The sequence below is a fragment of the Mustelus asterias genome, chromosome 15 (assembly GCF_964213995.1).
Source record: "Mustelus asterias chromosome 15, sMusAst1.hap1.1, whole genome shotgun sequence".
Taxonomy (NCBI): Eukaryota; Metazoa; Chordata; class Chondrichthyes; order Carcharhiniformes; family Triakidae; genus Mustelus; species Mustelus asterias.
In genome coordinates, this window is record NC_135815.1 from 11,620,212 (window position 1) to 11,644,022 (window position 23,811).

The 23,811-nt window shown below is 45.4% G+C and overlaps 2 protein-coding genes across 2 annotated transcripts in view; one reads left to right on the forward strand and one right to left on the reverse strand.

Moving 5' to 3' along the window:
• The window catches only part of LOC144504334 (tetraspanin-33-like), a 61,119-nt gene extending 52,891 nt beyond the window's left edge, over window positions 1-8,228 (reverse strand). The window contains exon 1 of the mRNA XM_078229500.1: window positions 8,120-8,228. Coding sequence (XP_078085626.1) covers window positions 8,120-8,194 — 75 coding nt within the window. The 5' untranslated portion in view covers window positions 8,195-8,228. The remainder of the gene's footprint in view (window positions 1-8,119) is intronic.
• Window positions 8,102-17,039, forward strand: cox20 (cytochrome c oxidase assembly factor COX20). Its single transcript, XM_078229502.1, has 4 exons — window positions 8,102-8,335; window positions 10,301-10,415; window positions 12,877-12,940; window positions 13,379-17,039. Exons 1-4 carry the CDS (start codon window positions 8,303-8,305, stop codon window positions 13,521-13,523), a joined length of 357 nt encoding a protein of 118 aa, XP_078085628.1. The 5' UTR covers window positions 8,102-8,302; the 3' UTR covers window positions 13,524-17,039.
• Window positions 17,040-23,811: the final 6,772 nt, after the last annotated feature.

The following is a 23,811-nucleotide window of genomic DNA, read 5'->3' on the forward strand; positions in this document are numbered from 1 at the left end:
AAAATGCTTCTGTTTTAAACTGTAGATTCTTGTGACTTTATTCTTCAATAAATAGCTGGGATTTCAAATTTCATCTACTTTTTAAAAATTATTACTGGTCTCTACCAAGGTCATAACAAAAGTAAAAGGTCTGAAGGTGGTTCACAAGAGCATTATCAAACAAAACACAAAGACACATGAGATATTACTCAGATATGGATTTGACAGGGTATCTTTAAAGAAGACAGAGATAGAGAGGCTTCGGGAGGGAATTCCAGAGCTTGATATGAGGCTCTTGACCAGATGCACCATAGAAAGCATCCTTTCCAGATGTATCACAGCTTGGTATGTCTCCTGCTCTGACCAAGACCGCAAGAAACTACAAAGCATTGTGAACGTAGCCCAGTCCATCACGCAAACCAGCCTCTCATTCATTGACTCTGTCTATGCTTCCCATTGCCTCGGAGAAGCAGCCAGCCTAATCAAGGACCCCACGCACCCTGGACATTCTCTCTTCCACCATCTTTCATCAGGAAAAAGATACTTATACCAACCGAGTCAAGAACAGCTTCTTCCCTGCTGCCATCAGGCTTTTGAATGGACCCAGCATATATTCGGCTGATCTTTCTCTTTACCCTAACTGTAACTGTAGCATTATACTCTGCACACTCTCCTTTCCTTCTCCTCTATGTACTCTATGAACAATATGTTTTGTCTGTATAGCGCGCAAGAAACAATACTTTTCACTGTATCCCAATACGTGACAATAATAAATCAAATCAAATCAAATATTAATTCTGTTTCTCCCTCCACAAATGTTGCCCGACTACTGAATATTTCCAGTATTTTCTGTTTTTATATCAGAGCTTAGGGCCTCGACAGCTGAGTACAATATTAGCACACTGTAATGGTCACTACAACCAACCTCCCTGACCTTTTAATGTCAAACGTAGTTGTGAGGCAAATAAACCAGGAAACTCCCACATGGCGATCCTGAGCCTGAAGGTGAGTTAATTGATTGTCAGTTTGGGCTACAGTCAGACCAGCTCTTGGAACTGTGGACCCGGAGTTGTGGGCCACTTCTTGTGATGAAGTCTGCGTAATATGGCTGCAATGATGGGGAGATCTTGGAGGGTTGCAGTTGGTTACAGAGTTGGGAGAGTGGGTGTAGAAGGTGAAAGGACATTGACACAGATGGATTTGAACAAAAGGATAGGACATTTTTAATGCGAAGCATTGTTAGACCAGATGCCAATTTAGGTCAGTGAGCACAGGAATGATGGGCGATCAGGATTGGTCAGATGTCTTTACAACACAGAAGGAGACCATTCAGCCCTTCAACTCCATGCCAGCTCTCTGTAGAGCAATCCAGTCAGTCCCATTTACCCTGTTCTGTCCCCTAGAGCCCTGCAAGTTTACTTCCCTCAAGTACCCATCCAATTTTCTGTTGAAATCATCTCTGTTTCCATCATCCTCATGAGCAGCAAGTTTCAAGTTATTACCACTCGCTGCATAAAAATGCTCTTCCTCATATCTCCATTGTATCTGTTGTCCAAAACCTTCAATCTGAGTCTCCTAGACATTGTACCATCAACTAATGGGAACAATTTTTCTTTGTCTACCTTGTCCAACCCTTTAATAACCTTTTATAATTTTATCAAATCTTCCCTCAGCCTCCTTTGTTCGAAGGGGAACAAGCCCCACCTTTCCAACCTAACCTTGTAGCTAAATTCCCTCGTCCCTGGAACCATTTTGGTAAATCTCCTCTGGATCCTCTTTGGTGTTGAGTTAAAATGGAGTCAGCAGAGTTTCAGGTGAGGTGAGACTTATGGAGGGTAGAGATTGTTAGGTCGGTTGGATACAGATTTGGGGCTAAAGTAATTGGGAGCTTTTTGAGGGATTGGGTATTAGGCTTGGCAGACAAAAGAACCTGAAGATGTGACAGAGGCAGCTAAGTGGGTGGGTGGTCTCAACCTTAGTGACAAAGAAGTCACAAGCTCCCTTGAGGGTGGAGGGACAGAGAAGAGGTGTTTAAAAGGACGATTAATAGTGGAGATATGAAACCAGGAGTTCTGTTTGCTTGTCAGATGACCCTATAGTAATAGTGGGTGGATCTGGCAGAGGAGAACAAGGCCAGTTAACACTTGATGTGGCCCCCAGATCTGGCGATGAATGATTAAATCTAATGTCAGAATTACTTAATTCTACGACCCATCTGGAGAATTGCATTCAACTTTGGAGACTGAACCTTGGGATGAATGTACTGAGCCCAGAGAGAGTACAACACTGAGTCAACAGGATTATACCAGGGTTTATATGGTTAAATTATGAAATAGGTTTTGCAAACTTGATTTGTATTCCCTTGAGTTTAAAATGTTACAGGTTGATGCAACTGATGTGTTTACAATGAAGGAAAGATTCAATAGAGTAGATAAACTATTCCCTCTGGTGAACAAATCCAGAACAAGAAGGTGCAATGTAAAATTAGATCTGAGTCATTCAGGAGATAAATCAGTGCTGAAAATCTGGAACTCAGCCACCACCCCCCCCTCACCCACCCACCCCCCCACCCCCACCCCCACCCCCACCCTCACCCCACCCCCACACCTCCCAAATTTCAAGATTGAGACCTATATATATTTGAGTATTGCTAAAAAAAATTCATGCTGTCGAAGCTTTTCATAGAAACATAGAAACCCTACAGTGCAGAAGGAGGCCATTCGGCCCATCGAGTCTGCACCGACCACAATCCCACCCAGGCCCCACCCCCACATATCTACCCGCCAATCCCTCCAACCTACGCATCTCAGGACTCTAAGGGGCAACTTTTAACCTGGCCAATCAACCTAACCTGCACATCTTTGGACTGTGGGAGGAAACCGGAGCACCCGGAGGAAACCCACGCAGACACGAGGAGAATGTGCAAACTCCACACAGACAGTGACCCGAGCCGGGAATCGAACCCGGGACCCTGGAGCTGTGAAGCAGCAGTGCTAACCACTGTGCTACCGTGCCGCCCACAAATTTTCATCTTGCACTCCACAGGACAAATGCAAGAATGCCAAATTTCAAAGGGAACAACAATTTATACATAATGGGAAAAAGGGTGCCTATTTGTTGGCGCGTCGACTCTTATTGGTCAAGTTGTTGCCATGGAGGGTACACCAGGGAACCACTGATCTTCATGCTTTTGTTTAATTTTTTAAAAATCACCTTATAGAACTTTAGTTAGGCCACACTTGGAATATAGTGTTCAATTTTGGTCGACACACTACCAGAAGGATGTGGAGTCTTTGGAGAGGGTACAGGAAAGGTTTACCAGGATGGTGCCTGGCATGGAGGGCATTAGCTATGACGAGAGGTTGGAGAAACTTGGTTTGTTCGCACTGGAATGACGGAGGTTGAGGGGCGACCTGATAGAAGTCTACAAGATTATGAGGGGCCTGGACAGAGTGGATAGTCTGAAGCTTTTTCCCAGGGTGGAAGAGTCAATTACTTGGGGGCATAGGTTTAAGGTGCGAGGGGCAATGTTTAAAGGAGATATACGAGGCAAGTTTTTTACACAGAGGGTGGTGGGTGCCTGGAACCCGCTGCCGGGGGAGGTGATGGAAGCAGATACGATAGTGACTTTTAAGGGGCGTCTTGACAAGTACATGAATAGGATAGAAATAGAGGGATATTGTCCCTGGAAGGGTAGAGGGCTTTAATTCACTCGGGCAGCATGGTCGGTGCAGGCTTAGAGGGCCAAAGGGCCTGTTCCTGTGCTGTAATTTTCTTTGTTCTTTGTTCACAATGCATGGACATGTTCCTTTTGCCTGCAGTGGGCAGGACCCTACATATGGCTACATGTCAGTTTCTTTCACATCCATGATTTTAATTGCTCTGCCATTGGCAGCCATGCCTTCAGCTGACTAGGGCCACAGTGCTGGAATGACTTTTCTAACCCTCTCCCTCTCTTAAGACACTACTTAAAACCTACCTCTTGAGCCAACATTTTTGGCCGTCTGCCCTACTATCATCTTATGTGTCTCAGTGTGAAATTTTGTTTGATAACACTGCTGTGAAGAGCCTTGGGGTGTTTCATATTAAAATATAAATGGACTGTCTGAGAGTCAGACAGGAGACAGATTCAGCTGCGGCTTTCAACAGAGAGTTGGTTAACCACCTGTAAAGAAAAATAACCTGCAGGGCTAAAGGGAAAGAGGAGGGTTGTGAAACTAGCTGAGTTGTCCTTGCAGAGAACGATCCACCAAACAGCTGCTTCTTGTGCTGTAAGTATTCTATGGCACAGTGGTTAGCACTGCTGCTTCACAGCGTCAGGGACCTGGGTTAGATTCCTGGCTTGGGTCATTGTCGGTGTGGAGTTTGCACTTTCTCCCTGTGTCTGCATGGGTTTCCTCCGGGTGCTCCGGTTTTCTCCCACAGTCCGAAAGACGTGCTGGTTAGGTGCATTGGAAATGCTAATTTCTCCCTCAGTGTACCCGAACAAGCGCCGGAGTGTGGCGACTAGGGGATTTTCACAGTTACTTCATTGCAGTGTTAATGTAAGCCTACTTGAGACAGTAATAAATAAACTTTAAAATAAATGCGCTATATAAATGCAAGTTATTATTGTTAAGTCCATCTACGCCATTGGTCTTGATTACTCCACGTGTAAAAGATCTCACCAAAGAAGATTTGGGGAGTTATCCCTAGTGTCCCTGCCAATAGCCTCAATCAACATCACAAAAGACAGATTATCTGGTCCTTATCACATTGCTGTTTGTGGGAGTTTGCTGAGGGTGGGTTGGCTGCTGTGTTTTCTACATTTCAGCAGTGACCACCCTTCAAAAAGTGCTTCATTGGCTTTAAAGCGCTTTGAGCCTCCAGTGGTGAAAAGCGCTGTATAAATGTCTAAATGAGGACAACGCATTTGACATAGTCTTCTTGGACTTCAGCAAGGCTTTTGACAAGGTCCCACATGGGAGACTGAGAGCGAAGATCCATGGGATCAATGAAAAATTGGCAAATTTTGGTGAGCCAATAAAATTTGAGGAGTATGGAGATGAGTGTATTCCTGCTGTTATCTTGAAAACGTTGCTCCGGGAGCTTCCACAGCCACTTCTAAGCTCTCAGATTTATGATCAGGTCCAAAGTATTGGAATTATTAAAAGCAGCCTGCGAGTAACTCGATGCAAGCAAATAATACAGAATCTTCCGGAACACAACTACATCGTTGTGAAGTACCTGATATGGTTCCTTAACATGGTGTCCCAGGTGAGTATTTTTAATAAAATGAACCCTTCAAACCTGGCATGTGTCTTTGGAGTGAATCTGATCTGACCCACAAATGGACCTGCAACATTGCATGCCCTCCCACCAATGAACATGTTTACAGAGTTATTGATCCAGAATTGGCCGAGTGGCAGGAAGCAGAGGGTGATGGCCAAGGGGTGTTTTTTGGACCGGAAGCCTGTGTCCAGCGGGGTCCCGCAGGGATCAGTGTTGGGGCACTTTCTGTTTGTGGCTTATATAAATGATTTAGACTTGAGTGAAGGAGGGCTGATCAGTAAGTTTGTAGATGATACAAAAATTGATAGGATGGTAAATATTGAGAATGGCTTTAAATTACAGGAGGATACAGACGGGCTGATCAGTGGCAGAAGGAATTCAATCCAGATAAGTGGAAGGTGATGCACTTGGGCAGGACCAACAAGGCAAGGGGATACATGATGAATGGCAGGACCCTGGGAAGCACTGAAGATCAGAGAGACCTTGGTGTACAAGTACATCGGTCCCTTAAGGTAGCAGGACAGGTGGATAAAGTGGTCAAGAAAACATATGGGATATTTGCCTTTATTAGCTGAGGCACAGAGTTTAAGAGCAGGGAGGTTATGCTGGAAATATATATGGTTAGGCCGAGAGTATAGTGAGCAGTTCTGGAATTCACACTATAGGAGGGATGTGACAACACTGGAAAGGGTGCAGAGGAGATTTACTAGGATGTTGCCTGGGCTGGGGAGTTTTAGTTATGAAGAGAGATTGGATAGACTGGAGTTGTTTTCCTTGGAGCAGAGGAGACTGAGGGGGCACATGATTGAGGTGTATAAAATTATGAGGTGCATAGATAGTCAGGAAGAAACTTTTCCCCTTCGTGGAGAGATCAATAAGCAGGGAACATAAATTTAAGGTAAAGGGCAGGAGGTATAGAGGGGATGTGAGGAAAAACCTTTCCATCCAAAGGGTGGTGGGAGTCTGGAACTCACTGCCTGAAAGTGTGGTGGAGGCAGAGACCCTCATAACATTTAAGAAGTATTTAGATGTGCACTTGTGATGCCAAGACATACAAGACTATGGACCAAATACTGAAAAATGGGATTAGAATAATTGGGTGGTTTGTCTTTGACCAGTGCAGGCATGATGGGCCAAAGGGCCTTTTTCTGTGCTGTAGACCATTATGACTGTAAATGCAAGTCTTTCTTTCACCTGATGCTACCAAATCCTACTGGATTAAGGAATTTCTCCTGAATTCCTGATTGGATCTATAAACTTTATTTTTATTTTGAATGCACTACATGAGGTTCTTTACGAAGTGTTTGTAAGTTAAAGGCGAGTGTAATGAGCTCCAAAATCTTTGGTAAGGTTGTCCACTGTGATCAAATGTATTCCTGGAGGTTTGATCACATGATGGTGGCCCATTGGCATGGTGGCACAATGGCTAGCACTGCTGCCTTACAGTGCCAGGGACCCGGGTTCAATTCCCGGCTTGGGTCACTGTCGGTGTGGAGTTTGCACGTTCTCCCCGTGTTTGCATGCGTTTCCTCCGGTGCTCCGGTTTCCTCCCACAGTCCAAAGATGTGGCGGTTAGGTGGATTGGCTATGCTACATTGCTCCTTAGTATCAGTAGCTTGGGTAAATGCATGGGGTTGTGGGAATAGGGCCTGGATGAGATTGTGGTTGGTGCAGACTCAAAGGGCCGAATGGTCTCTCCCTGCACTGTAGGGATTCTATGATTCTAATTGCCCCCATGCTCCATCCATTAGTCATCTTTGTGACACACTGCCTTCCTACACCAATTGGAAAGCAGAATGAGTCATTACCCAATCGTGGCACAGTGGTAAGTACTGCTGTCTCACAGCATCAGGGACCTGGGTTCAATTCCAATCTTGAATGGCTGTGTGGAGTTTGCACGTTCTCCCTGTGTCTGCATGAGTTTCCTCCTGGGGCTCCGGTTTCTTCCCACAGTCACAACTAAGCAACTAGGGATGGGCAATAAATGCTGGCCAGCCAGGGACGCCCATGTCCCATGAATGAATGAAAAAAAGATGTGCAAGTTAGGTGGATTGGCCATGCTAAATTGCCCATTAGTGTCTCAGGATGGGTGGCACGGTGGCACAGTAGTTAGCACTGCCACCTCACAGCGCCAGGGACCCACATACAATTCCGGCCTCGGGTCACTGTCTGTGTGGGGTTTTCACATTCTCCCCGTGTCTGCGTGGGTTTCCTCTGGGTGCTCCGGTTTCCTCCCACACTCCAAAGATGTGTGGGTTAGGTTGATTGGCTGTGCTAAATTGACCCTAGTGTTAGGGGGAATTAGCAGGGTAAATATATGGGTGCAAGGGAATAGGGCCTAGGTGGGATTGTGGTCGGTGCAGACTCAATGGGCCGAATGGCCTCCTTCTGCACTGTAGGGGTTCTCTGATTCTATGTGTAGATTAGGGGGATTAGTGGGGTAAATGTGAGGGGTTAAGGGGATAGAGCGGGGCTGTGTAGCTGGGTAAGATGTTCTTTCGAAGAGTTGGCACAGACTTGATGAGCTGAATGGCCTCCTTCTGCACTGTAGAGATTCTACAGAAATTGCATGGTGCTTGAACGTCAGCCAGCCTTCCCTTTTTCAATCAGTTTATATCTGGTAAAGAGAAATGTTTAATAAAATGTTTTTAAAAAAGCAGTTTTCAATATCTCGATGATTTTTTTCCCCAGGATTGTACACAGCGGTGTTCTGGAGATGGATCTTTAATTCCTGAGTACTCCAGGCTAATCCTGGAGGGTTGGTAACCCTGTTTGCTGATTGTCCTTGCAAACAGCACAGAGGAGACTGGAACTGGAACTGGAGCTCCCCTCCCCCACCCCGCCCAGGTGCGCGCACGCGCAGAGCTACCTGGCCCGGCTCGGCCCACGTGACCAAACGCCGCCGGCTCCCGGCCCTCGGCCCTTGTCCAGGCGGTGTCGCCATTGTTCGGCAACGGCCCTAAAAAGACCTCGCTGAAGACGGATTCGGAGCACGAACCAAGAGGGGCAGTGGGGGAGAAGTCTTAACGGCCGCCGAGCAGCACCCGCCGCCATGTCGACCGAGACCGAAGCGGAGAAGCCGAAGGTGAATGCGTCAGAACGATCCGCGGGGGGGGGGGGGGGGGGAATGGTGGGGTTTAAAGGTCACTGGCATGCGCAGTGGGCCACTTCAATGTCAAGTCAAGGTCGCAGCCCCCCCCCCCCTTTGTTCATGGTGAAAATGGACTCCAGAGAGATAGAACAACAGCAATGCTCAAAACACTCAGCAGCATCCAGCCCAACTCAGCATTTTATGTTTAAATTTCAAATTTTCAGCCTTTTGTGTTGTTCATAGATACCCTGCAGCACAAATGCAGGCCATTCAGTCCATCGAGTCAACAACAACAATCCCACCCAGGTCCTATCCCCATGACCCCACGCACAACAAAATGGTTGACTCTCAACTGCCCTCGGGTAACCAGGGATGGGCAATAAATGCTATGATGTGGAGATGCCGGCGTTGGACTGGGATAAACACATCTCTCATTCCACCTGACAAAGGGGCAGCGCTCCGAAAGCTAGTGGCATTTGCTACCAAATAAACCTGTTGGACTTTAACCTGGTGTTGTTAGACTTCTTACAATAAATGCTAGCCAGCCAGCAATGCCCATGTCCCACCGAATGAATGAAAAACAACCCTGCTAATCCCCTGACACCAAGGGGCAATTTACCTTTGTCAGTCAACTTAACGTGCACATCTTTGGACTGTGGGAGGAAATTGGAGCATCCAGAAGAAACCCACGCAGACACAGGGAGAACGTGCAGACTCTGCACTGTCACTTAAGGCCAGAATCGAAGCCAGGTCCCTGACACTGTGAGGCACAGTAAGAAGTCACACAACACCAGGTTAAAGTCCAACAGGTTTATTTGGTAGCACAAGCCACAAGCTTTCGGAGCGCTGCCCCTTCGTCAGGGAGTTCTGATCAGAAACAGGGCATATAAAGACACAAACTCAATTTACAAAATAATAGTTGGAATGCGAGTCTTTACAGGTAATCAAGTCTTAAAGCCTTAACTGTGAGGCAGCAGTATGTGCCACTGTTGAAGTTGGTTTACTCCACTTCAAAATTGTATAAATATTCTTAACTCTGCAAATGACTGACTTCCTTTTGGAAAAATAAACATAGCTCCATTTTGTTCAAACAATTGCAGAAATCCTTGTCAATCTCTGCGACCATAAATCTCCTAACTGTGGTGACCATCTTTGGTTTTCAACTTAGGAATCGGGATTTCAGAATCGGCTAAGAGGAAATAAGGCTGGGCAGCATAAATTTTAAAAATATATAAAACAGTGCTGTAACCTTTTCTGGCGGTTGAGCCATATAGGTGAGCTGTGATGGCAATGACCTAAGGAGTCAAATTGCCCACTGTTTCTACATAAATGATTCCCAGGTCTGATCCCTGTCCTATTCACCTACCTCAACCATGGGATCCAGTAATTGTTCTTGGCGTCACTGGTTAGGAAGCCAAGAGTCGGTCAAGTTTGCCACACCTGATCAGCATCCAGCAACTTGTGCAGCAAGTCTGAATGATCAGGAGAGGACAAGATCAGGCCTGGCTCTGATGCACCCCACATGGTCAACTAGCCAGCCAACACATTGAAATTAAAAAATAAGTTGTGGAATTGTACCCCATGAAAAATGCGGCATTGTCAAGAATGCTGATCTTCAATTGAGGCATTAAATCACAATCACCTTTGCTTGTTGTGATATTTCAAACAGATCTTTTAATTTCAAAGAAGAGCCAAGAATTCTCCTCATTTTCTAAATAACATATTATTCATCAACTGAAAATAGATCGACAGATTATTCACTCAAGGTGTTTTTGACACAGGTGCTATGTTTCCCTGCTTAACAGCCACTGCTACTGCCCATCCAAGTAGTTCATGGTGTGAGCATATGGTTATCAGATTGTCGGCTTTTGAGTTGTGTACCTTGGGCTTCTGGTCTGTATTGTTAGAAACAAATCATATTCTAATTTGGCAATAAGACATTTTTTTGTTTGTGTTTAGTCATTCAAGCTCCTGGGAATCTTGGATGTACAGAATATTCCATGTGCCCGAAACTCGGTCCTGTATGGATCAGCTGGTGCTGTCGTAGGTGGACTTGGCTACTTCCTAGCCACAAGTGAGCATCCTTCTTGATACTGGAGTGAATCTTTTTAGAGTTCTTTTCTGTTACATCTATCCTAAGAGTTGATAACATTGAAGGTTTGCAATGGGCAATGCAAGAATACTGCTATGAATAATGAATGCTGAATACTGTTGGATTTGTTTTGTTTTGTTTTGGAAGCAATTGGCCTGCTTAAAATGAGGGATGTCACTGCTGGGATATTGGACAGCCTCCATTTTCTTACTTGAGAACATAAGAACCAGGGAATGTTAAAGTTTATTTATTCGTCACAAGTAGGCTTATATTAACACTGCAATTAAGTTACTGTGAAAATCCCCAAGTTGCCACACACCGGCACCTGTTCAGGTACACTGAGGGAGGATTTAGCATGGCCAATGCACCTAACCCGCACAGTCTTTCGGACTGTGGGAGGAAACTGGAGCGCCCGGAGGAAACCCACGCAGACACGGGGAGAAAGTGCAAACTCCACACAGACAGTGACCCAAGCCAGGAATTGAACCTGGGTCCCTGTGAGGCAGCAGTGCCAACCACTGTGCCATCGTGCCGCCCCATATGGTTTTAAAAATCAGGGGTCTGCCATTTAAGACAGAGACGAGAAGAAATATTTTCTCTCAGAGGGTTGTGAATCTTCCCCAGAGGTTGGTGAAGGCAGAGTCAATGAATATTTTTTAGGCAGAGGTAGATAGATTCTTGACTAACAAGGAAGTAAAAGGTTATCGGGAGTAGGTGGAATTTGGAATTGAGGCTACAATCAGGTCAGCCATAATTTTATTGGATGGTAGAACAGGTTTGAGGGGCTGAATGACCAACTCCTGCTTCTCATTCATTTGTACATAAATAGAAGCAAGAATAGGGTGTTTGGCCCTTCGGACCTGTTCTGCAGTTCAATGAGATGGCTAATCTTCTACCTACACCTTCCCACCGTATCCCAATAAACCTCGATTCCCTTTGTACCCAAAATTCTAGCTATTTATGACTTGAATATACTCAACTAGTGAACATCCGCTGCTCTCTGCAATGGAAAATTCCAAAGGTTTGCAACCCTTTAATTGAAGTCTTACTCCATCGTAGACAAGGTGAAGCTTCCACTACACTTCCCTAATCATGGAATGGTTCCAGCAAAGAAGGAGGTCATTCAGTCTTTGGATCCTAGCCTTCTCTCTGTAAGAGCAACTCAGCTAATCCCACTCCTGCGCTCTTTCCCTGTAGCCCTGCAATATTTTTCCCTCACGTCACCTCAGCTTCTTTTGCCAATTACCTTAAATCCTCTGGTTCTTGACCCTTCCAACAAGGGGAACGGGTTCTCCCTATGTGCCCAGACCCCTTATGCACAGTAAGAAGTCTCACAACATCAGGTTAAAATCCAACAGGTTTATTTGGAAGCACGAGCTTTCGGAGCTGGTTGGAACTCTCTTCCTAATTAACTTGTAGTTGAGTCTGTGTCTATATATGCCCTGTTTGTGAACCCAACTCTCTACTCACCTGATGAAGGGGCAGTGCACCGAAAGCTCGTGCGACCAAATAAACCTGTTGGACTTTAATCTGGTGTTGTGAAACTTCTTACTGTGCCACCCCCATTCCAACGCCGACATCTCCACATCATAGACCCCTTATGATTTTGAAAACCGCTATCAAATTTCCTCTCAACCTTCTTAAAGGAGAACAGTCCCAGTTTTGCCAATCTATCTACGCAACTGAAATCTTTCATTGCTAGAACCAGTTTTAGTAGACTATTCAACCGTAGGAGGAAGTGCAACTAAGCCTGGTCCATTTTCCAAAAATAAGTAAGTCAGGCAATATCTCCATTGGTGGCACCTTGCCTCCTGACTATTTCTGGCACTTAAGATTTATATTTCAGATTTTCAGTCTCCTGAGTGTTTTGCCTTTGTTCGAACAATAATGACTGACAATCAAGAGACCAATTGTAGTAAGTCCATTGTTACGCTGGCTGAGGCCGATGAACTCTATATGGGCTGGAATGATGTGGAGATGCTGGTGTTGGACTGGGGTGGGCAAGATGTGAAGTCACATGACACCAGGTTATAGTCCAACAAATTTATTTGAAATCACAAGCTTTTGGAGCACTGTTCTTTCCTCAGGTGAAGTGCAGTGTTGGACTATAACCTGGTGTTGTGTGACCTCTGATATAGGCTGGGAGTAAGACCTGGGACATTCTGACCTATGACATGTGAAAAACATGAACAGTGCTGAACACAGCGAAATTAGAATGTAGTCAGCAAGGTAATGACTGCCTATTCATTGACTCTTTAAATTAACATAGCACAGGAATTGGATCAGTTGGGCTGAATGGTCTGTATCTGTGCCTCACTTGCAAAATGGCTTTATCAGAGCAGCCTTCCAGGAAGCCCATATGCCAAGCCATTTGCAACATTAGTGAACATAATTGAATTTTGTTTAAATATTTGCAATAATTCTGTCTTCTCCTTTCCTGCAGGCAGAGTAAAGCGGTCTTTTGACTTTAGTATTGGGACCTTTCTACTTACTACTTTGGGAACGTGGTAAGTGGCTTACCTGTTGATCTTGAAAATGTAACCTTTATTCCATCAGTGTAAGGGTTGAGGTTAAGTGGTACATCGCGGTTATTGGACTAGTAATGCAGAGGGCTGGGCTAATAAATTGGAATTCCAATCCAATCCCACCACAAGAAACTGGGAAGTTTAAGTTCAATTAATTGATTAAAATATGGAATGAAAAGCTTGTGTCCGTCATGGTGACCACGGAGCTATAAGGAAACCCAATTGGTTTACTAAGGCCTTTGGAGAGGAAATCTGACTTCAAACCACAAAGATACTGGTACAGATATTATGTTAGAGCAGGCATTGTGGTACAATGGGGCTTTAAGCCTGCTGTGGCAATTTGTCAACGGACCTGAAATCCTGTGTGTTTGCTGGAAGTAATTTGATTCAGATTTTCAAACACATGTGCGCCTTTTTCAGGATGTTCTGCAGGTACCAGAATGCAAAATTGAGAATCCAGCAGCGAATGGTACAGGAAGGTGTGAAAAACAAGATCATGTTTGAAGGGACCACATTGGATCCAACCAGAAAATCGGATAGAAGCAACAATGACAGCCAAGGCTAAAACTTATAGGACGTTGGCCTTGAGAGCAACATAGCTTGTGGCCAGAAGGATGAATTCTTGCAAGTTCGAAGGATCTCATACCTTGGATTGTAGTCCCAGCCTGCTGGTTTAAGAAAGCCAAGTTGTCTTTCCATAATTGGGTGCCCAATGTATAAGAGACACGGTCCAATACAAGGAGAACGACTGAGACAGTGTGCAGCTCCGTGCTTTAATCATGAGGAGATGTATTTACTATTAACCTGACAAGATAATGATCAACCTCTCGAGTTTCAACCTCTCGAGTTAACTTTTTGACTTTTGAGTGGCAAATATATACTGGCAATTTGCGGGCACAATGTTTTTGACTTCATTTCAGATGATTGGAATGATTCTTAGACTTGAGTTTCTGATATTGCGTTCCTGTTTGCCTTGGGTCTCTGCTGAATGTGAAGCCAGAAGATTACCCCTTGCATGTAAAAATTCAAATCCAGAATCAATAATGCAGAGTCATATCCAAGGACTTAGAAATACACTGATTTGAAACTAAAGGTCTTTAAGATTTGGTTTGATTTATTATTGTCACATGTATTAACATACAGTGAAAAGTATTGTTTCTTGCTCGCTATACAGACAAAACATGACGTTCATAGAGAAGGAAACGAGAGAGTGCAGAATGTAGTGTTACAATCATAGCTATGGTGTAGAGAAAGATCAACTTAATGCAAGGTCGGTCCATTCAAAAGTCTGACAGCAGCAGGGAAGAAGCTGTTCTTGAGTCGGTTGGTACGTGACCTCAGACTTTTGTATCTTTTTCCCAACGGAAGAAGGTGGAAGAGAGAATGTCCAGGGTGCGTGGAGTCCTTGATTATGCTGACCGCTTTTCCGAGGCAGCGGGAAGCATAGACAGAGTTAATGGATGGGAGGCTGGTTTGCATGAAGAGAAATAGGTTGTTGCAATCAGCTTCCAACTTGTTGGGTTCAAAGTTTACAAAATTACAAGTGTCATGTGGTGAATTTCTTGTGTCTCAAGTCATAAATGAATTCTGAATCATCTGTGCTCCCATCCTCTTCTGATCGAGCCTAGGTGTTTGTTCTGTCCCCTTACTTTCTTGCCTCCTGCCCTCACCACCACCCTCCCCCATCTCTTCCAAACCCTTTTGCTCAAATCTAAGGTGGATTGGCATACTCAAAAGTATGGTGCTTGCACAGATTGGGATCATCATGGCATTTTAAATTTTCTGATGGATTCATGGCACTTAATATTGGCTGGGGTAACATAGGAAATCGGAGAAGGCCGTTCAGCCCCTTACCATAGAAAAGGAGTGGGAGTGGTCCCTTTGAGCCTGCTCCACCATTAATTATGATCATGGCTGACCATCCAACTCAGTAGCTTGATCTCGCCTTCCCCCATGGCTGATCTGTGTTTTAGAAACATAGAAAAACTACAGCACAATACAGGCCCTTCAGCCCACAAAGTTGTGCCAAACAACTAGCGATTACTAGGCTTACCTATAACCCTCTATCTTACTAAGTTCCCTTTTTTTTTTACCCGCTAATCCCTCTAACCTACGCATCCCAGGACTCTAAGGGGCAATTTTTTTTTTTAACCTGGCCAATCAACCTAACCCGCACATCTTTGGACTGTGGGAGGAAACCGGAGCACCCGGAGGAAACCCACGCAGACACGAGGAGAATGTGCAAACTCCACACAGACAGTGACCCGAGCTGGGAATCGAACCCAGGACCCTGGAGCTGTGAAGCAGCAGTGCTAACCACTGTGCTACCGTGCCGCCCTACCTTTTGTGTGAAGTCTTTCCTAACTTCTCTCCTGAATGGTCTGGATCTGATTTTAAGTTAATGTCTCCTCCTTTAGACACAGAAAAAGGTTCATTTTATCTGCCCTATCGATTCCTTTCATGATCCTAACAAAACCCTCATGTTTCAGTAGGCAACTCAAATTTCCATCATAAAATGGAAGGAGCCAAGATTTGTGCATTTGGCAACTGCAAGGACTTTTAAAAAAGCTGGAGCCTTGATATTTTCTACCTGCTCTCCCGAGTATTCTTTAGTCTTTCCACTCATGTTTTTGCTTCCAGCCTGTCATTTACGTTCCAGTGAACCCACTCCATTTTGAAGCTTCACCCTGTTCATTTCAGTTCTTGTTGGGCCGTAATGAAAACGGGCTCAGGGCAAGGTGTGGCGTTTCACCTCGAGGTGAGAGAAGTCCTCACAGCGTGATTGGAATTCCCTCTCTGCAGGCTGCGCAGGCAAATAATGACAAGTGAGGATCCTTCACCACCAACACCTGCTCAGCCAACCTTGGGGGAGTGGAGCAACTCTCTTGGTGTTACAGCTACCTGAAAGAAGTGCAGCTTACTTCTGAAATCTCGTCCTCCAAACCTCAGCTAGGACAGTTTGCCCAACTTCCCAGAATGCCTTTCCATTGAGCTCATTTATGGTGTTCCAAAATGGCCGACAAGGAAAAAGGGATTGGCAGCTTTCTCCAAGCAGTCAGCAAATCATGAAAGCTGTCAAGGATTTCCAATACATCTTATTCATTACAGCATTCAGCAGCCTGACATCCCAGTATACTAGAAGTTCAAGTTTATTTATTATTGTCACAAGTAGGCTTACATTAACACTGCAATGAAGTTACTGTGAAAATCCCCTAACTCCACCGCCTGTTCGGGTACACTGAGGGAGAATTTAGCATGGCTAATGCACCCTAACCAGCACATCTTTTGGATTGTGGGAGGAAACCCCATGCAGGCACGGGGAGAACATGCAGACTCCACACAGACAGTCACCTAAGTTGGGAATTGAACCCGGTCCCTGCATAACAAAAGCTTTGGTGAATTGCCGTGGGAAATTAAAGAATGAACTCTCATCTATACAGCATCTCACAGGATGTTCCAAAGTGCTTTACGGCCAATGAGGTATTTTTCAAGTGTCGCTCCTGTTGTAGGGACTCCATGAGCACGTGCTTAGTGTCCGCAACTTTGCATTTGAGCGTCCCATGAAGACTGATGAATAATGTCCTAGCAACCAATTCTCACATCCCAAAATGGCAAGAGCTCACTCTGTGGTTATATACACTTTCACACCAGGTTCTGGTTCCTGCAACAATGTTTACAAATGAAACAACGGCTCCAAAAGCTAATTTCGTCCTGTGTGGTTTTTTTTTAAAGGCAATATTATAAACAAGTGCTTTATCATTGTATAAATGGACTTCTAATCAATGATGTGGAGATGCCGGCGTTGGACTGGGGTGGGCACAGTAAGAAGTCTCACAACACCAGGTTAAAGTCCTTCAGGGTTTATTTGGTATCACGAGCTTTCAGAGCGCTGCTCCTTCGTCAGGTGAGGAAGGAGCAGTGCTCCAAAAGCTCGTGGTGCCAAATAAACCTGTTGGATTTTAACCTGGTGTTGTGAGACTTCTTACTGTGCCCTCCTAAGCAATGTCAGTGACATAATAGCACTGATCTGAGGATCTGTGAAAACCATCAGACAGAACTTGTTGAATTAAATAATGGGTTCTTCATGAAATGTTTTCCATCAGCCTCTTATTTTATTCTTGTTTGATTCCTCGGGTGGACGGGGCTATTACAAGGGGGCATAACTATAGGGTTCGTGGTGGGAGATACAGGACGGATATCAGAGGTAGGTTCTTTACGCAGAGAGTGGTTGGGGTGTGGAATGGACTGCCTGCAGTGATAGTGGAGTCAGACACTTTAGAAACATTTAAGCGGTTATTGGATAGGCACATGGAGCACACCAGGATGACAGGGAGTGGGATAGCTTGATCTTGGTTTCAGATAAAGCTCGGCACAACATCGTGGGCCGAAGGGCCTGTTCTGTGCTGTACTGTTCTATGTTCTATTACTTTCAGCAGGCATTCCCTCAATCTCTGCACCATTAAAGGATTCACAACAGCTGCACTTATATTAGCAGCACTAACGTAAAACAAAACATCCCAAGACATTAGATAAATAAGCTTTTATGTTGCCTTCCCAGGATCCAGTGTACTTGCAGTAATGCTTCTATTGTTGTCTCCTGGTGAGTGACTCTGAAGTTCCAGTGGGAGCTGTCACAATTCCCCAAGCCCATGTGGCAGCCTTATTGTCAAAAGGCTACAGCATTCAGCCCTTTCTCATTTAAAATTTTTACAAGTACCATCTTCTGGAATGGAAGATTTTTTATTACTTTAGGAAACGCCAGGCACCAGGGAGTTCTAGATTGCGCTTGGTTACCTTACTCTGTGAAGAGGTGTTTGCCCTGTGATACTAAGTGGGAGGTAAGCAAGAGGTAGATTCTTGTATCACCTGGAAGGAGTGTTTTGGGTCTTGATCAGAGGCGATGAGGGTGATGGAAGAGTGAGCCAGGGCGTCACAAAGGCTTTAATCCATTTGGATTGCAGAGAAGGAAGGACAAGATGTATTTAGTAATGGAATCACGGCGGCGTGGTAGCACAGTGGTTAGCACTGCTGCTTCACAGCTCCAGGGAGCTGGGTTCGATTCTCAGCTTGGGTCACTGTCTGTGTGGAGTCTGCACATTCTCCTCGTGTCTGCGTGGGTTTCCTCCGGGTGCTCCGGTTTCCTCCCACAGTCCAAAGATGTGCGGGTTAGGTTGATTGGCCGTGCTAAAATTGCCCCTTAGTGTCCTGAGATGCATAGGTTAGAGGGATTAGTGGGTAAAATATGTAGGGATATAGGGGTAGGGCCTGGGTGGGATTGTGGTCGGTGCAGACTCGATGGGCCGAATGGCCTCTTTCTGTACTGTAGGGTTTCTATGATTTCACATCGGAGATGGCTGAATTGGCAAGTGGTGCCACAGAGGCTGGTGAGGTAGAGAATGAAGACAAAGGGGACCCGGTCACCATTCTCAGAGGGGAAGGAAAGGATGAGCACCAAAGCACAAGCAATGGGCTCGGTCAAGGGTCCTAGCCAGCAGATAGTGGGGAAAGGGGCCTCATCTGAACAGAAGTGATGAAGTTGGAGATATTGGAAGAAGGGAGTGGAGTTTGTAAACTGTATAATCCAGGCCATTGTGGGAGTCAGTTTAATAGATGTGGGTGGATAGCCCAGGTGCATAAGTGATTACCAGCAAGTGCAGTATTTTGTCCAAGTTTTTATCTGTATTTGCTGCAGGAATTGTATTCTAACTTTTGCAATCAGTCTTCATGAATTATCTGCCTGCAGGTATGGCTTGGCACCAATTCACCAAACCATAGCCAAGTGCAGTGACTTTTTAGTACCAGTGGGATGAGGAGGTAGGTTCTAGATTTACCTCAGCCAGAACAGGATCGAAACCCAGACTGTTAGCACAGATCCGACTCCCACACTTGCTGTCTAACCAACTGAGTTAACTGACACCTCGGGAATTCTCACACATTCTATTCAAATCATGAAGCCTTCAGCTCCCCCAAGTGGATTCGTGAATACATACAGAGCCTTCTGTGGAAATCAACTGTCCAAGGTCATACAATAGTTAGAAGGTCAAAGCAAATATCTAAAATGCTGGAGAAACCCAGCAGGTCAGGTCAGCATCTATGGACACAAGATGTGTTTACAGAACTGCAAATTTGTACGATCAGAATAATTCTGCTCTGATGGCTCGACCTTGTGCTGCAGAGGTTCTGAAATGACCTATTTTTGTCTCAGCCTTGGATTCCCCTCTGCTGTGATGCTCTATCTGCCCCTGATTCTGCCTATTCCCTCTGACATCTGTGACCAGAGTTTCCCTGATCCTCACCTTCCACCCTCAATGTCCAAGTGGTTAAGGCGATGGACTAGACATCCATTGGTGTTTCCCCGCAGGTTCGGGTTGGCACAGGGGTCAGCACTGCTGCCTCACGACGTCAGGGACCCGGGTTTGATTCCTGGCTTGGGTCACTGCCTGTGTGGAGTCTGCACGTTCTCCCTGTGTCTGCGTGGGTTTCCTCCGGGTGCTCCGGTTTCCTCCCACAGTCCGAAATACGTGCTGGTTAGGTGCATTGGCCATGCTAAATTCTCCCTCAGTGTACCCAAACAAGCGCCGGAGTGTGGCGACTAGGGGATTTTCACAGTAACTCCATTGCAGTGTTAATGTAAGCCTACTTGTGACTAATAAATAAAATAAACAATGTCTGCATTCACTGGGTCATCTTCATGTCATTTCAGCCTGCCCATGGTAATGACCCCGAAATCCAAATGCACCTTCTCTTCTCCCCCTTTCTCCACTTTTACACCCATTGCAGTGAGAACAGTGTTAACACGCAGGTAGTTTTGAATTAGAAATTGCTTTGACAGCCAATTAGAATGGAAGTAAGAAGGTAGATCAGAGATAGAGTAAGAGGCAGCATGCCATTAAGCTGAAGACTAAAATCAAGCTCTGTCAGGCCATTGACCTTAACATCCTGCTGCATAAACAGTCGCTTGATATGACTGAACTTGAATCTTGCTGAAAAGAGAGACACATTGCTGAAGCTTTTTATCTTTTGTTGATCAGGACAAATGCAAAAATACCAAATTTCAAACTCTAACAACAATTTGTACCAAAGGAGAAAAGGGTGCTGATTGGTTGGCAAGTCAACTCTGATTGGCTGTGGCATTGTCATGGAGGAAGCAATGGGAAACTACAGGTTTCCCAAGCTCCAGGGTGATTCAAAAAGGTGCAAGGCTTGAATATATTCTCTTTGTTTGCAGAGAATGGGTCTCTGTGTAAGTATGTCACCTCCAGCAAGCGTAAAGGAGCCATGTTCCAAGTTTGATTGAAATCTTAATCTCAATCCTACATTGGCTGCTCGTGTAGCTATGAGCACACTCAGGCCTGTTTAGCAAGTGCTGCCCAATCGCAGAATCACACCTAACTGACTGCAGACATTCTGCTTTGGATTTTGCAAGCACGGGCTGGCTGACTGGGGTCTTTACTCTGTCTATTATGAACAGCCAAAGAAACTTGCTGCTTGATTCGGGCAGCCATTCATTGGAGAGCATGGCCTACATACCTGGCATCACACCAACGCTGAAATTCATACTCTACATTGCTCAATGGTGTGGTAGGCAGAATGCCACTTTGGACTGACAGCAACATCCAGTCAGTGGAAAGTATTTCATTCATAAAATGTACAGAAGTACATTACACAACTGTTCAAAGTTGACATTATATAAAGTGCAAAACAAATTAGTTTTTTTTCTAATACAATATATTACTCATTACATTTACAAATACAGACAATATTCACAATGTTCATTACATGTTAAACATACAGCTCATTTTTTTAACCGTTTCTAGTCCTGTGTGTTATGGATGAAGACATTAGACGGTGCCCTTTCCCCACTGTGTCCTTGCCCCAAGCTTTAGTGCGTCACTCACACGTAGTCCTGGACATTGGAATGTGCCAGGACAACACTCGGTCATGGATAATTCTTCGCACTGGAAGACCAAAAGGTTTGTCAAAGAGTGTCTTTCAAGTTGATGGTTCTCCAGCAGCAGTTGATCATAGAATCATAAAATCCTGCAGTGCCGAAGGAGGCCATTCGACTCATCGAGTCTGCAATGACAACAATCCCATCCAGACCTTATCCCCATAACCCCATGCATTTTCCCCTAGCTAGTCCCCCTGTTACTAAAGGTCAATTTAGCATGGCCAATCCACCTGACCCGCACCTCTTTGGGCTGTGGGAGGAAACCGGAGCACCCGGAGGAAACCCACGCAGACACGGGGAGAATATGCAAACTCCACACAGACAGTGACCCAAGCCGGGAATCGAACCCAGGTCCCTGGTGCTATGCCACCGTGCCGCCCAGATGTTTATCTTAGTGCGTGCTCTTGGCAACGGCCCACAGAGTTCTGCTGCCTAGGATGAACCTCGCCCAAAATCATTGTATCTTTCTCCAGACCTGCTTTGCAAAGACACATTCCAGAAGGAGGTGGACAATGGTCTCTTCCCGATCACAGCCCTCTTAAGGGCAATGTGTGGAGGCAATGTGACTCTGGGTGTGCAGGAAGGATCTGAGAGTGAGGGCCTTTCTCACCATTGACCAAGCTATAATTTGGTGCTTGTTTGAAAGTTCTAGTGAAGTTCTGCCAAAGGACATCGACAATCTGCTCAGGGAACCATCTAACAGGATTCACCATCTGCTTTCCCCGCAGGGCCTTGTGGGCATTACGTGATGGTCTTGTTATCAAAGGTGTTTTTCTGCACACACTTCTCCCCAGGGGACATGTGGTGTGGTCAAATGATTAGAGTGTTTGCCAGACCCATCCTTGGCAATCACAGCGATTGTTAGAACCTCAACAGTTAGCCATTCCTGGTGCTTGTATATTGCGGGTTAATGCACAGCTGCCAGACTTAAAGGTGGCCATCAGGATGAAGGTGGCATTGGATATGCTTTCTCCCCCTTTTTCTAGAGATTTGTACATTGTGTCCCTGCGAACACTGAACATTTTCAATCTCCAGACAAAGCGGAAGATGACTTGCCAATGTGCAGGTGTGGGCCTCGACCTACACCAGGTATAGCAACACTGAGGGAACCTCGCACCTAATGGCCAGATTCATACCTGCACTGGAGAGGGAACATCACTCTCACATACCCAGTCTTTGTTTCTCCATGGCCACATGCTCCATCCAGTTTTAGGTGCATTTCCACAGTACCTTCAGGCTGTCTGACCTAACAGTGAAGGAGACAAAGAATCAATCAGCCCAGTTCCCAAGGAACATGGTCTCAGTCTTGCCATGGTTTACTTACACTCCTGAGGTCAGTTCAAACTGATCGCAGATGTTCATCAGTCTTCGCACTGACAGTGGATCAGAACAAAAGACGGTGCCATTATCCATGTACAGGAAGGCTTTGACCTGAGTGCCTCCAATGCCTGTGATTGTCATCCCTCTTAGGAGAGAGGGCAGCCCAGCCTAACTCCCGATTTGATCGGAAAACTTTCTGATTCCCAACTATCACAGAGTCGAATACAACTCAGCCCTCCTGTCACTCCCGGGAGTTTTATTCATCTTGAAGGACTTTGTTCGCTGGTCCAGAGTTAACCATTTGCACAGACTCTCCTGTGTATTGTTATCTAAGGCCCCTGGGGTGTAGGACAGGAAGGATTGGGGGACTGTGCTGTCAGTGGACTTCAGGTCATACAATCCGGCATAGAACTATTTGTTAAAACTTGGCCTGTCAGATTGCAATGATATTACTGAGCCTTGTTCTTTTTTCACAGAGCTCTCTCTGTGAACCTTTTGGAAGAGGAGACATGAGCACATCTCATCCTGCTCCATAAAGCAGACTCTGGACCTAAAGATAATCTTGGAGATCTCCACGGCCAAGTGAGAGGTTTGATAATCCCTCAGCTCTTCGAGATCCTTTTTAACATCGAACCCTATTGACTACAGGAGGAACAGATTTGGCATGCTTTTCTGGAGTTGGGGTATTTCTCTCTGTCTCTCTCTCGCACCTTCTCAACACCTTTGAGGACGCAGAACCTCTTGATGTTCATCTTTATCAATTCCCACCGCAGCATCAGGGACTCAAAGAGGACATTCATTGTTCTCCAGCCTTAGTAATCCCTTTGGAGTTCCTCAGTGTTTTCTGGGGTCAGAAATTTTAGCTTCCATGTCTCCTGTCTGGTCTTTCTGTAGGTACAGTAAGAAGTCTCACAACACCAGGTTAAAGTCCAACAGGTTTATTTGGTAGCAAAAGCCACTAGGTTTCAGAGCGCTGCTCCTTCGTCAGGTAAGTGGGAGTTCTGTTCACAAACAGAGCATATAAAGACACAAACTCAATTTACAAAATAATGGCTGGAATGCGATTCTTTACAGGTAATCAAGTTTTAAAGGTACAGACAATGTGAGTGGAGAGAGCATTAAGCACAGGTTAAAGAGATGTGTATTGTCTCCAGACAGGACAGTTGGTGAGATTTTGCAAGCCCAGGCAAGTCGTGGGGGTTACAGATAGTGTGACATAAACCCAAGATCCCGGTTGAGGCCGTCCTCATGTGTGCGGAACTTGGCTATCAGTCTCTGCTCAGCGACTCTGCATTGTCGTGTGTCATGAAGGCTGCCTTGGAACGCTTACCTAGGCAGCCTTCATGACACATGACAATGCAGAGTCGCTGAGCAGAGACTGATAGCCAAGTTGCACACACATGAGGACGGCCTCAACCGGGATCTTGGGTTCATGTCACACTATCTGTAACTCCCACGACTTGCCTGGGCTTGCAAAATCTCACTAACTGTCCTGGCTGGAGACAATACACATCTCTTTAACCTGTGCTTAACGCTCTCTCCACTCACATTGTCTGTACCTTTAAGACTTGATTACCTGTAA

Bases quoted from the DNA above. Each gene is read 5' to 3' on its own strand.
- cox20 (XM_078229502.1), top strand. From the start codon at position 8,303: ATGTCGACCGAGACCGAAGCGGAGAAGCCGAAG. The intron at 10,416-12,876 runs GTGAGCATCCTT...CCTTTCCTGCAG, and splicing joins TGGCTACTTCCTAGCCACAA to GCAGAGTAAAGCGGTCTTTT. The intron at 12,941-13,378 runs GTAAGTGGCTTA...CGCCTTTTTCAG, and splicing joins CTTACTACTTTGGGAACGTG to GATGTTCTGCAGGTACCAGA.